General features: G+C 36.9%; 2 protein-coding genes across 5 annotated transcripts; one reads left to right on the top strand and one right to left on the bottom strand.

Annotated features, from left to right (window-relative positions):
• Positions 1–81: 81 nt before the first annotated feature.
• Positions 82–8,851, bottom strand: si:dkey-14k9.3 (C2H2-type zinc finger protein). 4 transcript variants are annotated; one of them, XM_052118611.1, is made up of 9 exons: positions 8,564–8,851; positions 7,922–8,127; positions 5,548–5,625; positions 5,293–5,388; positions 5,105–5,215; positions 4,562–4,685; positions 3,850–4,435; positions 3,552–3,607; positions 82–3,443 (listed from the first exon to the last, which is right to left on the bottom strand). In XM_052118611.1, exons 2-9 carry the CDS (start codon positions 8,069–8,071, stop codon positions 2,107–2,109), a joined length of 2,538 nt encoding a protein of 845 aa, XP_051974571.1. In that variant the 5' UTR covers positions 8,072–8,127; positions 8,564–8,851; the 3' UTR covers positions 82–2,106. The 4 variants fall into 4 exon arrangements, with proteins under 4 accessions (XP_051974571.1, XP_051974570.1, XP_051974572.1 ...); XM_052118610.1 differs by having other exon boundaries at positions 8,641–8,851; XM_052118612.1 differs by having other exon boundaries at positions 7,922–8,123; positions 8,641–8,851.
• A 1,716-nt stretch (positions 8,852–10,567) lies between these two features.
• akr1b1.1 (aldo-keto reductase family 1, member B1 (aldose reductase), tandem duplicate 1) lies at positions 10,568–15,727 on the top strand. Its single transcript, XM_052118461.1, has 10 exons — positions 10,568–10,698; positions 10,965–11,132; positions 11,437–11,553; positions 11,667–11,744; positions 11,839–11,961; positions 12,060–12,166; positions 14,815–14,896; positions 15,023–15,106; positions 15,263–15,345; positions 15,448–15,727. The coding sequence occupies exons 1-10, from the start codon at positions 10,636–10,638 to the stop codon at positions 15,488–15,490; spliced, it is 948 nt and encodes a 315-aa protein (XP_051974421.1). The 5' UTR covers positions 10,568–10,635; the 3' UTR covers positions 15,491–15,727.
• Positions 15,728–15,742: the final 15 nt, after the last annotated feature.

The raw sequence follows: 15,742 nt of genomic DNA, 5'->3' as shown, positions 1-15,742 counted from the left end.
CCCAAAGAATTTAAAGGGGCTGCATTAAATTAGAAAACATACATTTTAATATTATACATTCCATTTTGATTTTAAATTCACTGTTGTTTTTTATATAGAATTGTCCTATAGTTACATCAGAAGTAACTGTAATTAAATTATTGAGAATTAAGAGTAATCCCTTACTTTTTATGAAAAAGTCATTTAATTACAGTAATTCATTACTTAGTAATGCATTACAACCAACACTGCTAATAAATGAGAACAGACAAACCTATCCATCAACTAACCACAGAAATTTCTCATTTATATGCAGACATGTTACTTGCTCGGGCTGAGTTTACTTAAAATGTTTTCACTGCAGTCCATCGTTCAGTGTGATTTATACCCTTCACAAACAGCCTGTAAATGTAAAGCTGATGTAGAGGTACATTTTCCTCTTAGAAACCAACTCAGAATTTCAAAGTCATTTGGATCTTTAAAAGCAGAGTGTGCCTCTGGCATTACTAAATGACTCTGTCCCTCCTGCTGTATGTGGAAGGTCAGGGCACAGCAGCTGGGCAGGTGGCACCCTCTGCCATCCCAGCTGGAAACACTTACATACAGAGTGAATGGGCCAAGGGTCTCCAAACAACCACCCACATGAGTCTGCCCTTTGCTGCTTTGTGTTCTAATATAGCTGTATTGATTGTATGTTTCTCTGTGAGGGGACTCCATTAATGACAGCTTGCATTTTGCTTGTGAAATCAAGGGAAAGGAGAGAGACAAATGGACAGAGAAACATGTTGAATTGTGGAAACAAATGTATTAATATGCACTCATTGTTTTATTGTATTTTTTTATGGCAAACTCACCCTTATATTCTATTTAAAGTCTGAGAGATGCCATTACCAACTAAAATTTCTGCATGTAAAAATCAGGCTGGTATTATGAGTTTATGACCTTTCCTAATTTGATGAAAACAAACTATATTTCAACATGTTTCAAAGGCCATCCTTGAAAATGTTTACATTATTTCTTATTATTGTCTCAAGCGATTCTAGGTTAAAACATGAATAAATGCAACATTTTCTCGGTCTGTGATTCTTTGGTGTGCACAATGTAATACACTCCTGCCAGTTGTGTGTGGATGTTGTATTGAAATTTTCAGCAATTTGTTCTTGCTGAGGTCAAATTGAGAATAAAGCCTATATTAGTCTGAGTAATATTCAAATATAAAGTGCTGGGCAACATCACGCACTTTATAAACTCAATTGCTGTATCCTTGTTACTCATCTTAAAAATATTTTCACAGTGCTGAAACAATGTTGTCATACCTGTTCCCTTCTGTCTGTCGCATTATTAAAAGCGACTGGAGATGATGAAAACTGCACCTTGAACACGTGTAAATGGCATTGTGCTGGTGACATCTGGCGGACAGAACACACATTGCAGAGGACACGAACGAAGGTTATTACTCCGTTTTTACATGATAATTTTGGTTATCTTTCTTTAACAAATGTTTAAATAACTGACTTACTATGCTATAAATTGTTCCAATAAACAGGACACGTTTAACGTAAAAGAGAAGATACTATTTGGGAATTATACAATGTCTTTCAGTGTGGGGTCTGAAACTTATCTATTTTGACCCTTGTCTCCGGCAACCCAAATTGTCTTTTCCCGCCCCAAGTAGTTTAAAAGTTTATACAAAACAAACATAACTTGTTGTGATATACTTGTTGTATGTAAATCTGCAGTATTAAGAAAAATAATCAAACCATGCTGTTTTTGACCAACTAAAATATTTATCCCAACCGAAAGCGCCTTATTGTATGTTCGTGAGCGTCAAATTGGCGCAAAAAGGTGTTTTAGGCATATGTATTTTTATACACTCATACTTTTGTTTTGATTTGCTTTGGGGGCACTTAGCATTTAGCCCAGCAATTTTTAGCAATCTGCAGATCAAATCGACAACACCGTTTTTATTAATTTGTTATTTTATTCTGGCACTCTGGAGCACTGATAATGATTGCTCATCTGAGTGAGAACAGACATAAAACCAAAAAGCAAAAGTATGTCATCACTTGAACCTTGTAATACTGTGATCCTCTTTCACGTTTAGTAATTACAATGCCTGTAATAGTACTAAAAGGTACTAACTGTCCTACTTTCAGGTTTCTTTTCTTGGTGAATCTGTAGGTGCACCTTCAGATTATACGACTGTCGAAATCTTTTTCCGCATTCAGAGCACTGGAAGGGTTTCTCTCCAGTGTGAATCCGCAGGTGTCTCTTGAGGCGGTAAGAACTAAAGAAGCTCTTATTGCATTGGGAGCAGGAGTAGGGGCGTACACCTGTGTGGTGCCTCATGTGGACTTGCAAGTAGCAGGCTTGAGTGAAACTCTTTTCACAGTCTGGGCACTGGAAAGGTTTGTGCCCAGTGTGGTATCGCTGGTGCTTGAGCAACTCTCCAATAGAAAAAAAGGCCTTTCCACATTCAGAACAGAGAAAAGGCCTCTCTCCAGTGTGTGTAAGTTTATGTCGAGTCAGACTGGCTTTGAACGCGAATGACTTCTCACACAAGGTGCATTTGTAACTTTTCTCTGTGGTATGGCCGGTTGAGTGTAAACAAAGAGAATTCTCTGTATTACTATTCTCGCCACAGTGTGCGCAAGGGAAGGGTTTCTCTTTGGAGTGGGTCCTCTGGTGTTGCGCCAAAGCCCCACGGTAAAGAAACCCCTTTCCACAGTCCATGCAACGGAACGGTCTGTCCTCAGATTGGATATGTATGCGCTGGTGAGCCAAAAGAGCACCCCTATACGTGAACCCCTTCCCACAGGTACAAAGGAAGGGTCTATCAGGCTGGTGGGTCAACATATGCCGTTTGTAGGTGGTTGAGCAGATGAAGGTAGAGTTACATTCTGTGCACTTATAGGGTCGATCTTCATCATGGATACGCTTGTGTCTAATAAGAGCTGCCTGACAGCTAAGCTGCTTCCCACAGGAGTTGCAGCGATGCACCTTATCTTCAGGGTGGGTCTTGTGATGGTCTCTCCTGGCTGCGATGGAGCTAAAGGTCTCTCCACAGTACAGACAGTTGTAGGTCTGAGGTTTTTTCTTTTTTGGTTTTTTCTTTTTTTTCTGCAGAGAATCTTTTGTTTGTGCATCTTCGGAGGCATGAACGAGTTGATGGCGGCGCAGGGCTCGCGAATGGGAGAAACTACGGTTACAATCAGACACCGGACAGAGAAAAGGACGCTCCCCTGTGTGGGTGCGCTGATGGGCCTTCAATAAGTATGGGAACCGGTAGCTTTTACCACAAATGTGGCAGCTGTTAGGCAACAATGGATCAACTGCAGCCTCCGCACCATCATCACTCCCCTTAACCTCAGTTGAGTGGACTTCCTTTATATGACTCCTGAGGTTTTCTTCCTTAGAGTAACTGAACAGGCATTGCAAGCATGAGAAGCTTTGAGAGGATCCATCTGCAAGAAGAAATATTCATCAGCTGTGTGGTTTAGCTGTGTGGTTTGGCTGTCTTGTGTATTCTGCTATGAAAAAGATGATGAGATGCCCATAGAAATGTGACTCACCTCTGTTCCTTTCATCTGAAGTAAAATCAGACTCGTCAAAGCCTTTGATGACATCCCTAAAAAAATAGGACATTTAACAATGTTACCACAATCATTACTACATGTGATTAATACCAGGTCTCAAAAGATTACAGTATAAATACTAATAAAATCTATATTCGCTCTGTGTACTCTGAGTACTTTTAGATGAAGACACTTTAAGGCTGTATATCTGTTCAAAAATATCTGTTTATCTTATGAATGCCACCACAGAATAAAATGAATTAAATTGTGACTACAAGCATCACAATCAGCTTACTTGTTTGAGGGAACAGGATCTAACTCGGCTTGATTCTGGAGGTTTCTTGCATACATTCTTTTAGGAGTTGCTGACTTTCTCTTGTGCTTTTGAAGGTTCACTATTTTAATCTTCCATGTGGTCTTAGGCTTCCGTGCAGATCTGCGTGTGTCCAAAGGTATTTTTGGTACAGTATTTTTCTCAGTCACTGATTGAGTAGCCAAAGAGGGGCTACGTGGAGAGAGGATTTCTGACTGCTCAGCATTAGAGTCTGATTTCTCTGAAACCACCATCTCTGCCTCATCTTCGGATCTATGGTCTTTTTGAAGTGTTAGCACAGTATCATCCAAATTACAGTCAGATTTGACTTCCCTCTTCTGCCCAGAACCTGTGACGAGAGGTAACTGCTCTCCATCCTGAACATTTCCTACTTGAGTCTCTGTCCATTCAGACACCCCTTCGACTGTCTCCATGGCACTTTCCTCAAAGTGGTCTGAAGTCTGTCTAAAAATCTGAACGTGACCTACACCGTGCTGAGGGATGTCAATTGGTTTACCAGAGAGTGTGGACAGGATGCAACTTCCTACACTTAAGGGCTGATGTGAAGCTGGAAAAAAATGTGGTGCAGATAATCACAGTGAATAAAGAGCATTTGTTATTGCATTTATGGCATTATAAAACTTTGCTTCTGAATCGGGAGTAAATAGACAGAGACTTTTAAATAGGTACTTACTGTTGGTTTCTAAATGTCCGAGGTTCTTGTGGTGGTCAAGGAGTGATTTCAGATGATCTGACTGACTCATGAACTCCTCACAATTTTTAGAAACAGGCAACGTGAGGTCAAGCCAAGCTAAAGTCTGAAAACAAAGTTATTGAAAGCACTTTTAAGACATATATGATTAGGTTTCAGCCTAATTTTATATTTAAAACAAAGCATAATATCCATACAATAGGCTGAACGAGAAACTTCAGAATCAGTTTAGCTCATAATTGAAAAACAAATGAGCATATGCACATAATGCAATCAATAGCAAAAAACTCAAGTACATCTGTTAGAATATTTAACTAATTTTATCATTAGCATTATTATAGCATTTAAGTTAAAACTAAAAATAATATTCAAAACATAATGTAAAAGTAGTGTTTGTGATTTGGCTTTGCGGAACCCCCATTTTACATAGTTAAAAAAACAATATCCAAGTTTACTGTTCTTTTCAGGTTAATGGAGACTAGTTTAATGGGAAGAATGGATTTGAGATTCACACTGACTGCCCACCTGTTGGAGGTCAGGGACTGGAAGTAAGTTCGCCAGCCTGGACAGGAAATGCCACATCAGAACCTGAATGGCTGAGTCAAAGTCAGTGCCAAAATCCACTGGAAACACATGCTGTAGAAATCAGGCAACAGTGGTTACCGGTTCTAGAGTTAAGAATGTTTACAGAGTGCATGTTTATTAGATCGGACCTGAAAGAAATGCAGCCTCTCATCCACATCTTTAATGAGTCTTTGGACCAGCTCCACAAAACAAACACCTGCATCTCCCACTGCAGTGTTATCCACCTGTTTGGCATCACAGAATCCATCTGTCTAACATCACTCCTTAACACTTTAAAGTATTTAAAACATACAAATCTACAATATTATAAGATAAACATTTGAACATTTAAAGCATCTCAAAATATAGTACTACAGAAGCTAATTAAAGAAAATTAGATTTACGAGCTGAATGCTGTTGAGGTGTGGCTGGATGGCGAGCATGTCGTCAGGGTCATCACTTTCACACAACTTCAATATGAGCTGGATGGAAGAGAAAACAAGTCACCCACAGGATTTCAAGCAGACAGGGTTTCCATTTCTATATTCTAGTATTCTGCAAATACATTTATAGAAAAAAAGAGGAAAGGTGTTTGTAAAGCAACATATCCAACAGGGCAGATAAGATATCAGACAACAGCATGCTTTTAGTAAGGATAGTCTCCACCACGGACTGAAAATGTTCCAAGGAACGAAAAAACAAAAACTAATTATTTTTTTTTTTTGCACAAAGTAACTGAAAACATGAACAATGTCCCTTTCAATTGTTTTGAAGAGAAATTTGTATTTTTAAATATTGGTAACCTGTTATTAACAGTTAATTTCGTTCCAGTAATTTTATTCATGAAACCAAAGTCGAAATGGTTTATTACAGTAAATTTTTGGAACTACACCACTTCCTGTTGCCCAAAAAAATAGGCTTCTCTCTTTTAAGCCAAACATGATAAGCATGTTCATTGATTCTAAAGGAAACTGCTGCATTACACATTTCTTTGCCTTAATGCATATTGTTGATGTAGCCTTCAGTGATATACTGGAGACCTTTTACTAGACAACTATATATAATTACTATGAATATACACAAGGTTAATCCAGATAGAAGAAAAAATACTGAGGTAAAAAGTTAATTTCTCAGTTGTTTTCAAGTCTTCACTGAATTATTGTTAGATATGATGCATTGATACAGATTTAATGCTGCCGGGTTGTGACTGAAAGCAGATCTGTAATTAAAACAAATAATACAAATTAAATAATTTTTACATGCTTAGGTGACGTTACGTTTTTCAAACAGTGCGTGCATGCATGCAGCAGAGAGAGATTTAGGCTATTAATGGACAGATATATTATTGAAATCTTATAAATATTTTAGGGGGTATATTTAATATTAATAATATATATTTATTAAGTTGTTATTTTATATAGGCTACTGTATACTTTGCTTGTAATGATTTCTATGCTGATAATTCCCCCACATGGAGAATATACACTGGCGGCCAAAAGTTTGGAATAATATACAGATTTTGCTGTAATCTAGACAGGCCCCATTTCTAGCAACCATCACTCCAACACCTTATCCTAGAGTAATCATAATAAATTGTTAATTTGGAACTAGAAAATCACTAGCCATCAAAACACAGTTGAAAGCTATTTGTTTCATTAAATTAAGTTTATCATTGTCTTTGTGTTTGTTTTTGTGTTGCCAGTGTATGCAATAGACTGACATGTCTTAAGGTCAATATTAGGTCAAAAATAGCAAAAAAGAAACAGCTTTCTCTAGAAACTTTTCAGTCAATCATTGTTTTGAGGAATGAAGGCGAGGGGACTCGCTGCATGACCATGCTAGCCACTGCCAAAACATTTTAGATTTCATACTAAGGTGTACACTACAGTCTTCAAAGACAAAGGACAACTGTCCTCTAACAAGGACAGAAAGAGATGTGGTAGGCCAGATGTACAACTAAACAAGAGGATTGAGAAATAGGAGTGACTTAGGAGTGCAGGTCTTATGGGAAGAATTGCAAAGAAAAAGACACTTTTGAAACAGAAATACAAAAAGAAAAGGTTAGAGACGGCAAAGACACACAGACATTGGACAACAGATAATTGGAGAGGAGTGTTATAGATCTTAACCCCATTGAGCTTTTGTGGAATCAGTTGGACTGTAAGGTGTGTGAGAAGTGCCCGACAAGACAGACACATCTATTGCAAGTGCTACAGGAAGCGTGGGGTGAAATGTCACCTGAGTATCTGGACAAACTGGCAGCTAGAATGCTATTTTTAGTAGATGTTCTGAAAATGTTTTAGTAATTTTTCATGTTATTAATGTCCTGACTATACATTGTGATCAGTTGAATGCCACTTTGGTGAATAAAAGTACCCATTTATTTCCATAAGTGCAAAATCTGTACATTATTCCAAACTTATATATATATATATATATATCTTTTTTTTGTGTGTGTGTGCTTATTATCACTTATTTTGATTGAGGGTAGTCCTATATTATGTTTCTATTTTTTCTTGAAAGATCTGTTAAGCGGTAGCACTGCAACTGGTTCATCATACACCATTAGCACAGATTGCTGTCATAAAAAAAAATTATTAACCGTTCTTTAATTTCATTATAACCGGTTAACAATTAAAAATGAGACAGCAAAAGACTGGAACCAGAACGAAACTATAAAGTTTCTGCTCAGAACAAACCTAAATGGAAGACATTTAATTTTTAGTCACTGGTTTCCACAATGATGTGTTTACAAATAACGCATCTGTGGTCACCTACCCTTGCGCGCAATCCCAGAATAAGCTCAACTCCTTGTCTACGACTAACTAGTTCTGGAACGGTCTCTGACACCAATGAAACAAAATCTGCCAGCATCCCATATTGCATGACATCCATTTGCTGCACAATTCTCCACATGAAAGCAGACATCAGGCGTATAGGAGGGACCAAGAGTCGTATGGAGGACAGAGGGAGGGGAGTTCTGTCTGAAATGAAATTGCAAGTGATTTGAAGCCACTATCAAAAGCAGCAAGTCAAACGGCTTGATATCTCAAGATTAAAAGATCACACTGGGCTGTTTCTTCAACTTTCCCATTTTCTCTTTTCAAAATTGAGTGCACTTGATTTCCAAGTCGACAAAGCTTCAGTGATGAGCATGCTTGAGATGACATCAGACAAGTAATGATTGAATACAACACTTGTGAGCACAGTATTTCTATTGGATTATATTATTATTATTATTATTCCAATCAAGCTATCATTTGGCAAATAAAAAGACAATATTATTTATTTGTGCTTTTAGCCTTAGACATTAGCCTTAGCAAGACAGAGTCGGCCATAACATACACTGTTGGACATTGCTTGTAGACCAATACAAAATAAACTACTAAGAGTGTGAAAAAGGTTTTACTGAGACGTTACCTCCAAGAAGTCCACAGTGCTAAAACGCCCGAAGTTGAAGAAACACCCTTAAATGGATATGGGGTAATAACTCTCACCCATTTGCGCGGATTGTTTGGGGAGTCCAATGTCCATGTTTTCAAGGAGTTTCAATTCCACATAATACACCGCTTGTTATATCGTCCAGTAAACTGGAGGAACATTACACATTTCACCTCCACAGGAAGAGCTGATTTAAACGCAAGTTTACATTACTTTTACTGAACGTCTTTGATTCCAGTGTTGAGAATCCTGTGAAAGCAGCTGAAACTTTCGGTTGAAAACGGGAAATAGAGTTTCAAAATAAAAGCTTCTGGAATCCTCAAAGAAACTTGCTACTAAGAATGAACAGCCCCTTTCTGACATGCATAAATTACAGGACAATTGTTGGGTTGCCTGTACTGGTAAATGTACCACATTTGCTGTATACACATTCCATCAATATGGAAATGTATGGTACAACTTTTTATTAAGGAAAATTGCCAGAGCAAAATGTACCAGTATTTTCAAAAAGGTTGTGATCAGACATAATCACTCTAACCTAAAAAAAAATGCAGTACATTTTCTAGAAAAGGCTGTATGAGTGAAAGGGGCTATTGACTCATTGGAAAGACAAATGTTTAAGCATGTGTTATCTATAGGTGGTTTGATTTATTGATTTATTTTGTTCTGTGTTTAATTTTTTTATTTATTTATATGTATCTTCATAGGTATTTATTTATTTTGTTCATTTGTTAGTTAGTTTATATATATGTATATATATATATTAATTTGTTTATATATATAAAAAAAAGTGAACCACATACATAAGGTTACAAATATAAAACCATACAAATATATATATTTGTAACCTTATGTATGTGTTTTATCATTCACTTTTTTTATTTTATGTTGTATTAGGCTTGCTGTTTTTTTTTTATTTATTTATTTTTTTTTATCCCCTTTTCTCCCCAATGTGGAATGCCCCATTCCCACTACTTAGTAGGTCCTAATGGCACAATTTACCACACGCGCCATTGAGAGCGAGTACCACTAATCGCAACCATGAGGAGGTTACCCCTTGTGACTCTACCCTCCCTAGCAACCGGGCCAATTTGGTTGCTTAGGAGACCTGGCTGGAGTCACTCAGCACACCCTGAATTGAAACTCGTGACTCTAGGGGTAGTCAGCATCAATACTCGCTGAGCTACCAATGCCCCTATTTTCTGCTTTTTATATTATTATAATTATGCCAAGAACAATCTGCATATCTAAAGCAGTTACATACTGCAAACATGAACATGGCAACAACAAAAAAAGAATACATCAATTAATAAAACAGCCAGAGGGAAACATTTATAAGACTTGTTTGTTGTTGTTTTTATTATTATTATTATTATTAAGCTCAATAAATATGTAACATAAGAATTAAAGTTAGGCTGGCTCTGTTCTACATATCCCCTGTACTTTTTCTAAATTCAAAATAAAAGCTAACAAAATAAATAAATATATACAGGTTGTTTTAGAGTTATGCAATCTAAACATGTTTTACTGTTTTGTGTGTTTATCTTGGATGGATATATTTATTTAGCATATATTCTACTATGTAATAGGCTGTATCATGCGTTTCTATTGTTTACACTTTGTCAAAAGCAAATTCTATAATCAAATATTTGTTTGTACTATTGTTTTTGTTGGTGTTATATATTATTGTTGTATTATTTTTGGCCTTCACATGGTTTTTAGAGGCAAGATTGATTAAGTAGTTATAAGATTAGATGTAGTAAAAGGAATATTAATGAGTTATATGATTAGTTATTTTAAAATAGGAACAAAACTATTTTCTTATGAAAATTAATCTGTCTGCAAACATGTCTGATGTTGGAATGTAAGGATTGAGGAATTTCTCTCCCTCCCTTTAAAGGGGTGGATTCAAGACCTGACCAATCAAATTCAGATGCAACCTCAGGTTATAATACCATCAGCGAACAAGGCTGCTAATGAAGAAGACTGTAGAGGTGTAAGGGATTACACGTGCTCTGTATACTAATAAGTGCTCTATTTTAAAATTCATAATGACATCTGTAACTCTCTATAATGGTGCTAAAATGCCCATTGTTGGACTGGGTACATGGAGGGTGAGTATTTATTTTTTACTGCTTTACCACAATACAATTTCATTTTGGATGGTTTAAATATTGTGAATGCTTTATACTGTTGCTTTTACTGTTGTTTTATCATATATATACTTCTACAGACTAGAAGTGTTTCACAATTATTCTTTGATTCATTTTTAAATCTTCTTATAATCATTTTAATCATAATTTTAGAGACATAATAACAATTTAAAGTGAATTCAAATAATAATAATTTAAAAAATACTTGTCTTTTAAACCTCCACCAGTCTGAACCAGGCCAGGTAAAAGAAGCTGTAAAGGCAGCCATCCTGGCCGGCTACCGCCACATTGATGGGGCTCTTGTCTATGAAAATGAGAAAGAAGTTGGTGCCGGTATAAATGCTATGATCAACCAAGGGGTGGTGAAGAGAGAAGACCTTTTCATAGTCAGCAAGGTATTTACACATTTTAATTTGTTTCTGTGGCACATGACAGGAATATGGTCTCACATGGCCAGTCATGTGCTGAGGAATTTCACATGGCATCAAGCCAAGTCATTGATCTTACACGGTTATGTATATGTATAATGTGTATTGTTGTGTGTAATTATCCACTGTTACACATACCCTAATTGGAATTAAACACATGGTTAGAATTATGAAAATAGGTTTATTACATAAGCACATTGTTTGTAGCAGGCTACTGTATAGGATGTTTCACATTATACAAATGTACAACTAAATCCTGCATCTTTTGAAGCTGTGGTGCACTTACCATGAAAAACACTTGGTAAGAGTGGCATGTGAAAAGACCCTAAGAGACCTTAAAGTGGACTATGTGGATCTCTACCTTATGCACTTTCCTATGGGTGTTAAGGTAGGACTCATTTAGAATTGCTTACAGTATAATTAATGTATATCATATTTAGTTGTGTCAGCAAGAACAATACAAAGTTAACATTTATAAACAATGTACATTTAAACTGGCAGCCTGGAAAAGAGTTATTCCCAGTTGATGAGGATGGCCATGTTTTTCCAGACAACAGCAACTTTCTAGAAACATGGGAGGTAAATAACCACACAGAATCAAAACAATTAATTACAATTAATGTAAGTTTTCTGCAACTAAGAATTACCATGATTTTATATTGTGCTTACAAAGGCAATGGAGGAATTAGTGGATGCTGGGCTGGTCAAGGCCATTGGTATCTCCAACTTCAACCGAGATCAGATTGAAGCAATCCTGAATAAACCAGGACTCAAGTACAAACCAGCCAACAATCAGGTATTGTGTTTCTCTCAATAAATCTGAAACAGATGGATTAAGACTTGGCTGTTCATAGCAGACAAAAACTTGTCAAAATATTTATTTTTCATCCCCAGATTGAGTGCCACCCCTACCTGACTCAGGAGAAGTTGATTAACTACTGTCAGTCCAAAGGCATTACAGTTACTGCATACAGTCCTCTGGGTTCCCCAACCAGACCATGGTAGGTACCCTTAATATCAGAAAAATAAATAAAAGACAGACCAGACAAACAAAAAAGTCTTGCATGATTTACTCAGGGTGAATAGAGCAAGATACATAGATTGGTCTGTCTATACAGTTTGTGGCACATGAAAAATATAAATGGTTTGTTGGCATGAAATGCTTTTGAAAGGTTGATATGTCCTGTGGTGTGACATGCTATACATTTCCAGTATATATTCTTTAATAATTATTATGCTTGTATTATTATCAGTGCTTGGTAGTAATGGATTACATATAATCTGCATTACATAATCAGATTACAAAACCAAGTATTGGTCATAATGTTTTGGCTCCTCTGTGTATATACATATACACTCACCGGCCACTTTATAGGTACACCTACTTATTCATGCGATTATCTAATCAGCCAATCGTGTGGCAGCAGTGTAATGTATAAAACCATACAGAGATGGGTCAGGAGCTTCAGTTAATGTTCACATCAACCATCAGAATGGGGAAAAAAATTATTTCAGTGATTTAGACCATGGCATGATTGTTGGTGCCAGACGGGCTGGTTTGAGTATTTCTGTAACTGCTGATCTCCTGGAATATTTATGCACAAGAGTCTCTAGAGTGTAAAGAGAATAGTGCGAAAAACATAAAACATCCAGCGTGCTGCAGGTCTGTTGATGAAAATGGCTTGTTAATGAAAGAGGACAGAGGAGAATGGCCAGACTGGTCCAAGCTAACAGGAACCCAAATAAACACGTGTTAAAACAATGCTATGCAGAAAAGCATTTCTGAACATTCAACACATCGAACATTGAGGTGGATGGGCTACAGCAGCATAAAACCCCTCTGGGTACCACTACTGTCAGTTGGTTTAACAAAGCTGGATTTCTGCTGAGGAGCACAAATGGTAGGCCAACTGCAGCCTCAGTTTTCTGTTCTTGGCTGACAGAAGTGGAATCTAACGTGGTCTTTTGCCGTTGTACCCATCCGCCTCAAGGTTCAACATGTCGTGCATTCTGAGATGCTATTCTGCTCACTACAATTGTACAGAGTGATTATCTGAGTTACCATAGCCTTTATGTCAGCTCCAACCAGTCTGGCCATTCTTGTTGACCTCTCTCATAAACAAGGCAATTTCATCCACAGAACTGCTGCTCACTGGTTGTCTTTTTGTTTTTTCGTACCATTCTCTATACATTCAATAGACTGTTGCACGTGAAAAGCCCAGGAGATCAGTAATTACAGAAATTCTCAAACCAGCCTGTCTGGCACAAACAATCATGCCACAGTCTAAAAGTAACAGTCAGTATCTGGTGCGGCCACCAGCTCCATTAAGTACTTCAGTGCATCTCCTCCTCATGGACTGCACCAGATTTTCCAATTCTTGCTGTGAGATGTTACCCCACTCTTCCACCAAGGCACTTGCAAGTTCCTGGACATTTCTGAGGGGAATGGCCCTAGTGTTCACCCTCCGATCCAACAGGTCTCAGATGTGCTCAATGGGATTGAGATCTGGGCTCTTCGCTGGCCATGGCAGGACACTGACATTCCTGACTTGTGGGTGTTCTAGGTGGTTGTCAGGTTGTTGCTATGCTGTTAAGTTGTTTTAACTGTGTTTCAGCACATTGCTATGCAGTTGACAGGGTGTTCTGGGTGGTTGCTTATTGGCCCCATAATCCCATAAATATGATCATTCTGATGAGACTTGAATGTACCATTAAAGGGATGGTTCGTTTAAAAATGAAAATTCTCATTATTTTCTCACCCTCATTCGATACAAGATGTGTATGAATTTATTTATTTTTTCAGCAGAACACAAACCAAAAAAGATTTTCAGAAAAATATTGCTGTGATGTAGGTCAATTCAATGTAGGTAAATAGTTGCCAGAACTTTAAAGCTCCAAAAAGCACATAAATGCAGCATAAGAGTAATCCATAAGACTCCAATGGTTTCATCAATGCCTTCTGAACAGATTAAATAGTTTTTTGGGTGAGAATAATTACAAATTTAACTCCTTTTCGACTATAAATTTTGACATTAGCATTCTTCTTGGCGATCAGGATTTCAAGTTCGATTACACTTCCTATAGTGCCACTTAGGGCTCTGAGCATGCTTCAAGCACTATAAAGTGAAATAAAGCTTGAAATCATGATCGTGCAATGGCAAGATATACAGTGAAAATGAGTTACAGTTTGTAACCAACTGAATCACTTCAGAAGACATGGATTTAAACACTGTAGTAGTATGGATAACTGTATGCTCCCTTAATGTGCTTTTTGTAGCTTGAAATATCTGGCCCCAATTCGCTTGCATTGAATTAACTTATAGAGCTGAAACATTCTTCTAAAATCTTTGTGTTCTTCAGAAGAAAGTCATACACATCTGGAATGGCATGAGGGCACATAAATGATGAGCACCACCAATCAAATAAGTTGCCATAAGTTTAAAGAACTGTTCTGTAATTTATGCAATTTACCTGTACTTTTGATAATATCAGTTACTTTAATACTTTTACTTAAGTCGTTTTCTCAGGAGCTAATTTAACTTTTACTTCAGTCAATTTCCATGAAGGTATCTTTACTTTTATTAAAGTATGACAAATGGATATTTTATACAACACTGTATATATATATTTAAAATTATACTTTCTCAAGGGCAACGCCAGATGAGCCATCTCTGCTGGAAGAACCAAAGATCAAGGCCATTGCAGATAAGCATGGTAAAACCACAGCACAGGTAGGTGTAAACTCATGTTTGTTTTAATTGCTTTAAGTCAATACATTTCCATTACACCATTTATGGATCACAAATATTGATCTTTGTCTGTCATATGATATGCTAAGAGTGGAACTTTCTTTCCAGGTCCTAATCCGCTTCCACATGCAGAGAAATGTTGTGGTCATTCCTAAATCCGTCAACCCTGCCAGAATCAAAGAGAATTTCCAGGTATACCTATTTTAATTAAACCATGTCTTCTATGTTAAATGAGTACTGATTTTACTGATAATAACACATAAACATATAAATGTAATATATAAGTTATTTGGGGTGTTTATGCATGTACAGTATATAGCTACAGATTTGGTTCTTTTATTGCTCCAGGTCTTTGATTTTGAGATGAGTAAAGAGGAGATCAACACTATAATGAGTTTTAACAGAAACTGGAGAGCTTTTATGTTGGAATGGTGAGTCATGGTTATGTAGATTCATGTAGACTTTGTATCCATATGTGTAGTATAAAATTCCTGGAAACATCAACTAATGGCCTACTTTGTTTCTTGTTGCAGGGCTTCCAATCATAAGGATTATCCATTGCATGCAGAATATTAAAGCCTTTGTGAACGGTGTTATCCAACATCCCAACTGCAGTGTGATTACAACCACTACTCCTGAATTTTTCCTTGAGGGTCTATCTATCAGTCTATAATATAGTATGATAACATATGGCCAGAAAGTGATAACTGATAAACATGGTTATGTATAAAAAAACAACACATTATCAGCATTTATTTAACTGTGATTAAGCCACTGCAGGGTAAAAAAAAAAAAAAAAAAAAATTCAATAAATGTCCAAATAAGTTG

Source organism: Xyrauchen texanus, chromosome 45 (assembly GCF_025860055.1).
Source record: "Xyrauchen texanus isolate HMW12.3.18 chromosome 45, RBS_HiC_50CHRs, whole genome shotgun sequence".
NCBI lineage: Eukaryota > Metazoa > Chordata > Actinopteri > Cypriniformes > Catostomidae > Xyrauchen > Xyrauchen texanus.
Note: the sequence above shows the minus strand (reverse complement) of the source record. Positions and strands in the feature narration are given on the sequence as shown.

Coding starts and splice junctions, on each gene's coding strand:
- si:dkey-14k9.3 (XM_052118610.1), bottom strand. CDS start 8,677: ATGGACATTGGACTCCCCAAACAATCCGCGCAAATGG. Junction 5,626..7,921: donor TTCTGGGATTGCGCGCAAGG/GTAGGTGACCAC, acceptor TCTTCCATCCAG/CTCATATTGAAGTTGTGTGA. Junction 4,436..4,561: donor CGGACATTTAGAAACCAACA/GTAAGTACCTAT, acceptor ATTTTTTTCCAG/CTTCACATCAGCCCTTAAGT.
- akr1b1.1 (XM_052118461.1), top strand. CDS start 10,636: ATGACATCTGTAACTCTCTATAATGGTGCTAAAATGCCCATTGTTGGA. Junction 10,699..10,964: donor TTGGACTGGGTACATGGAGG/GTGAGTATTTAT, acceptor AACCTCCACCAG/TCTGAACCAGGCCAGGTAAA. Junction 15,346..15,447: donor AGAGCTTTTATGTTGGAATG/GTGAGTCATGGT, acceptor TTCTTGTTGCAG/GGCTTCCAATCATAAGGATT.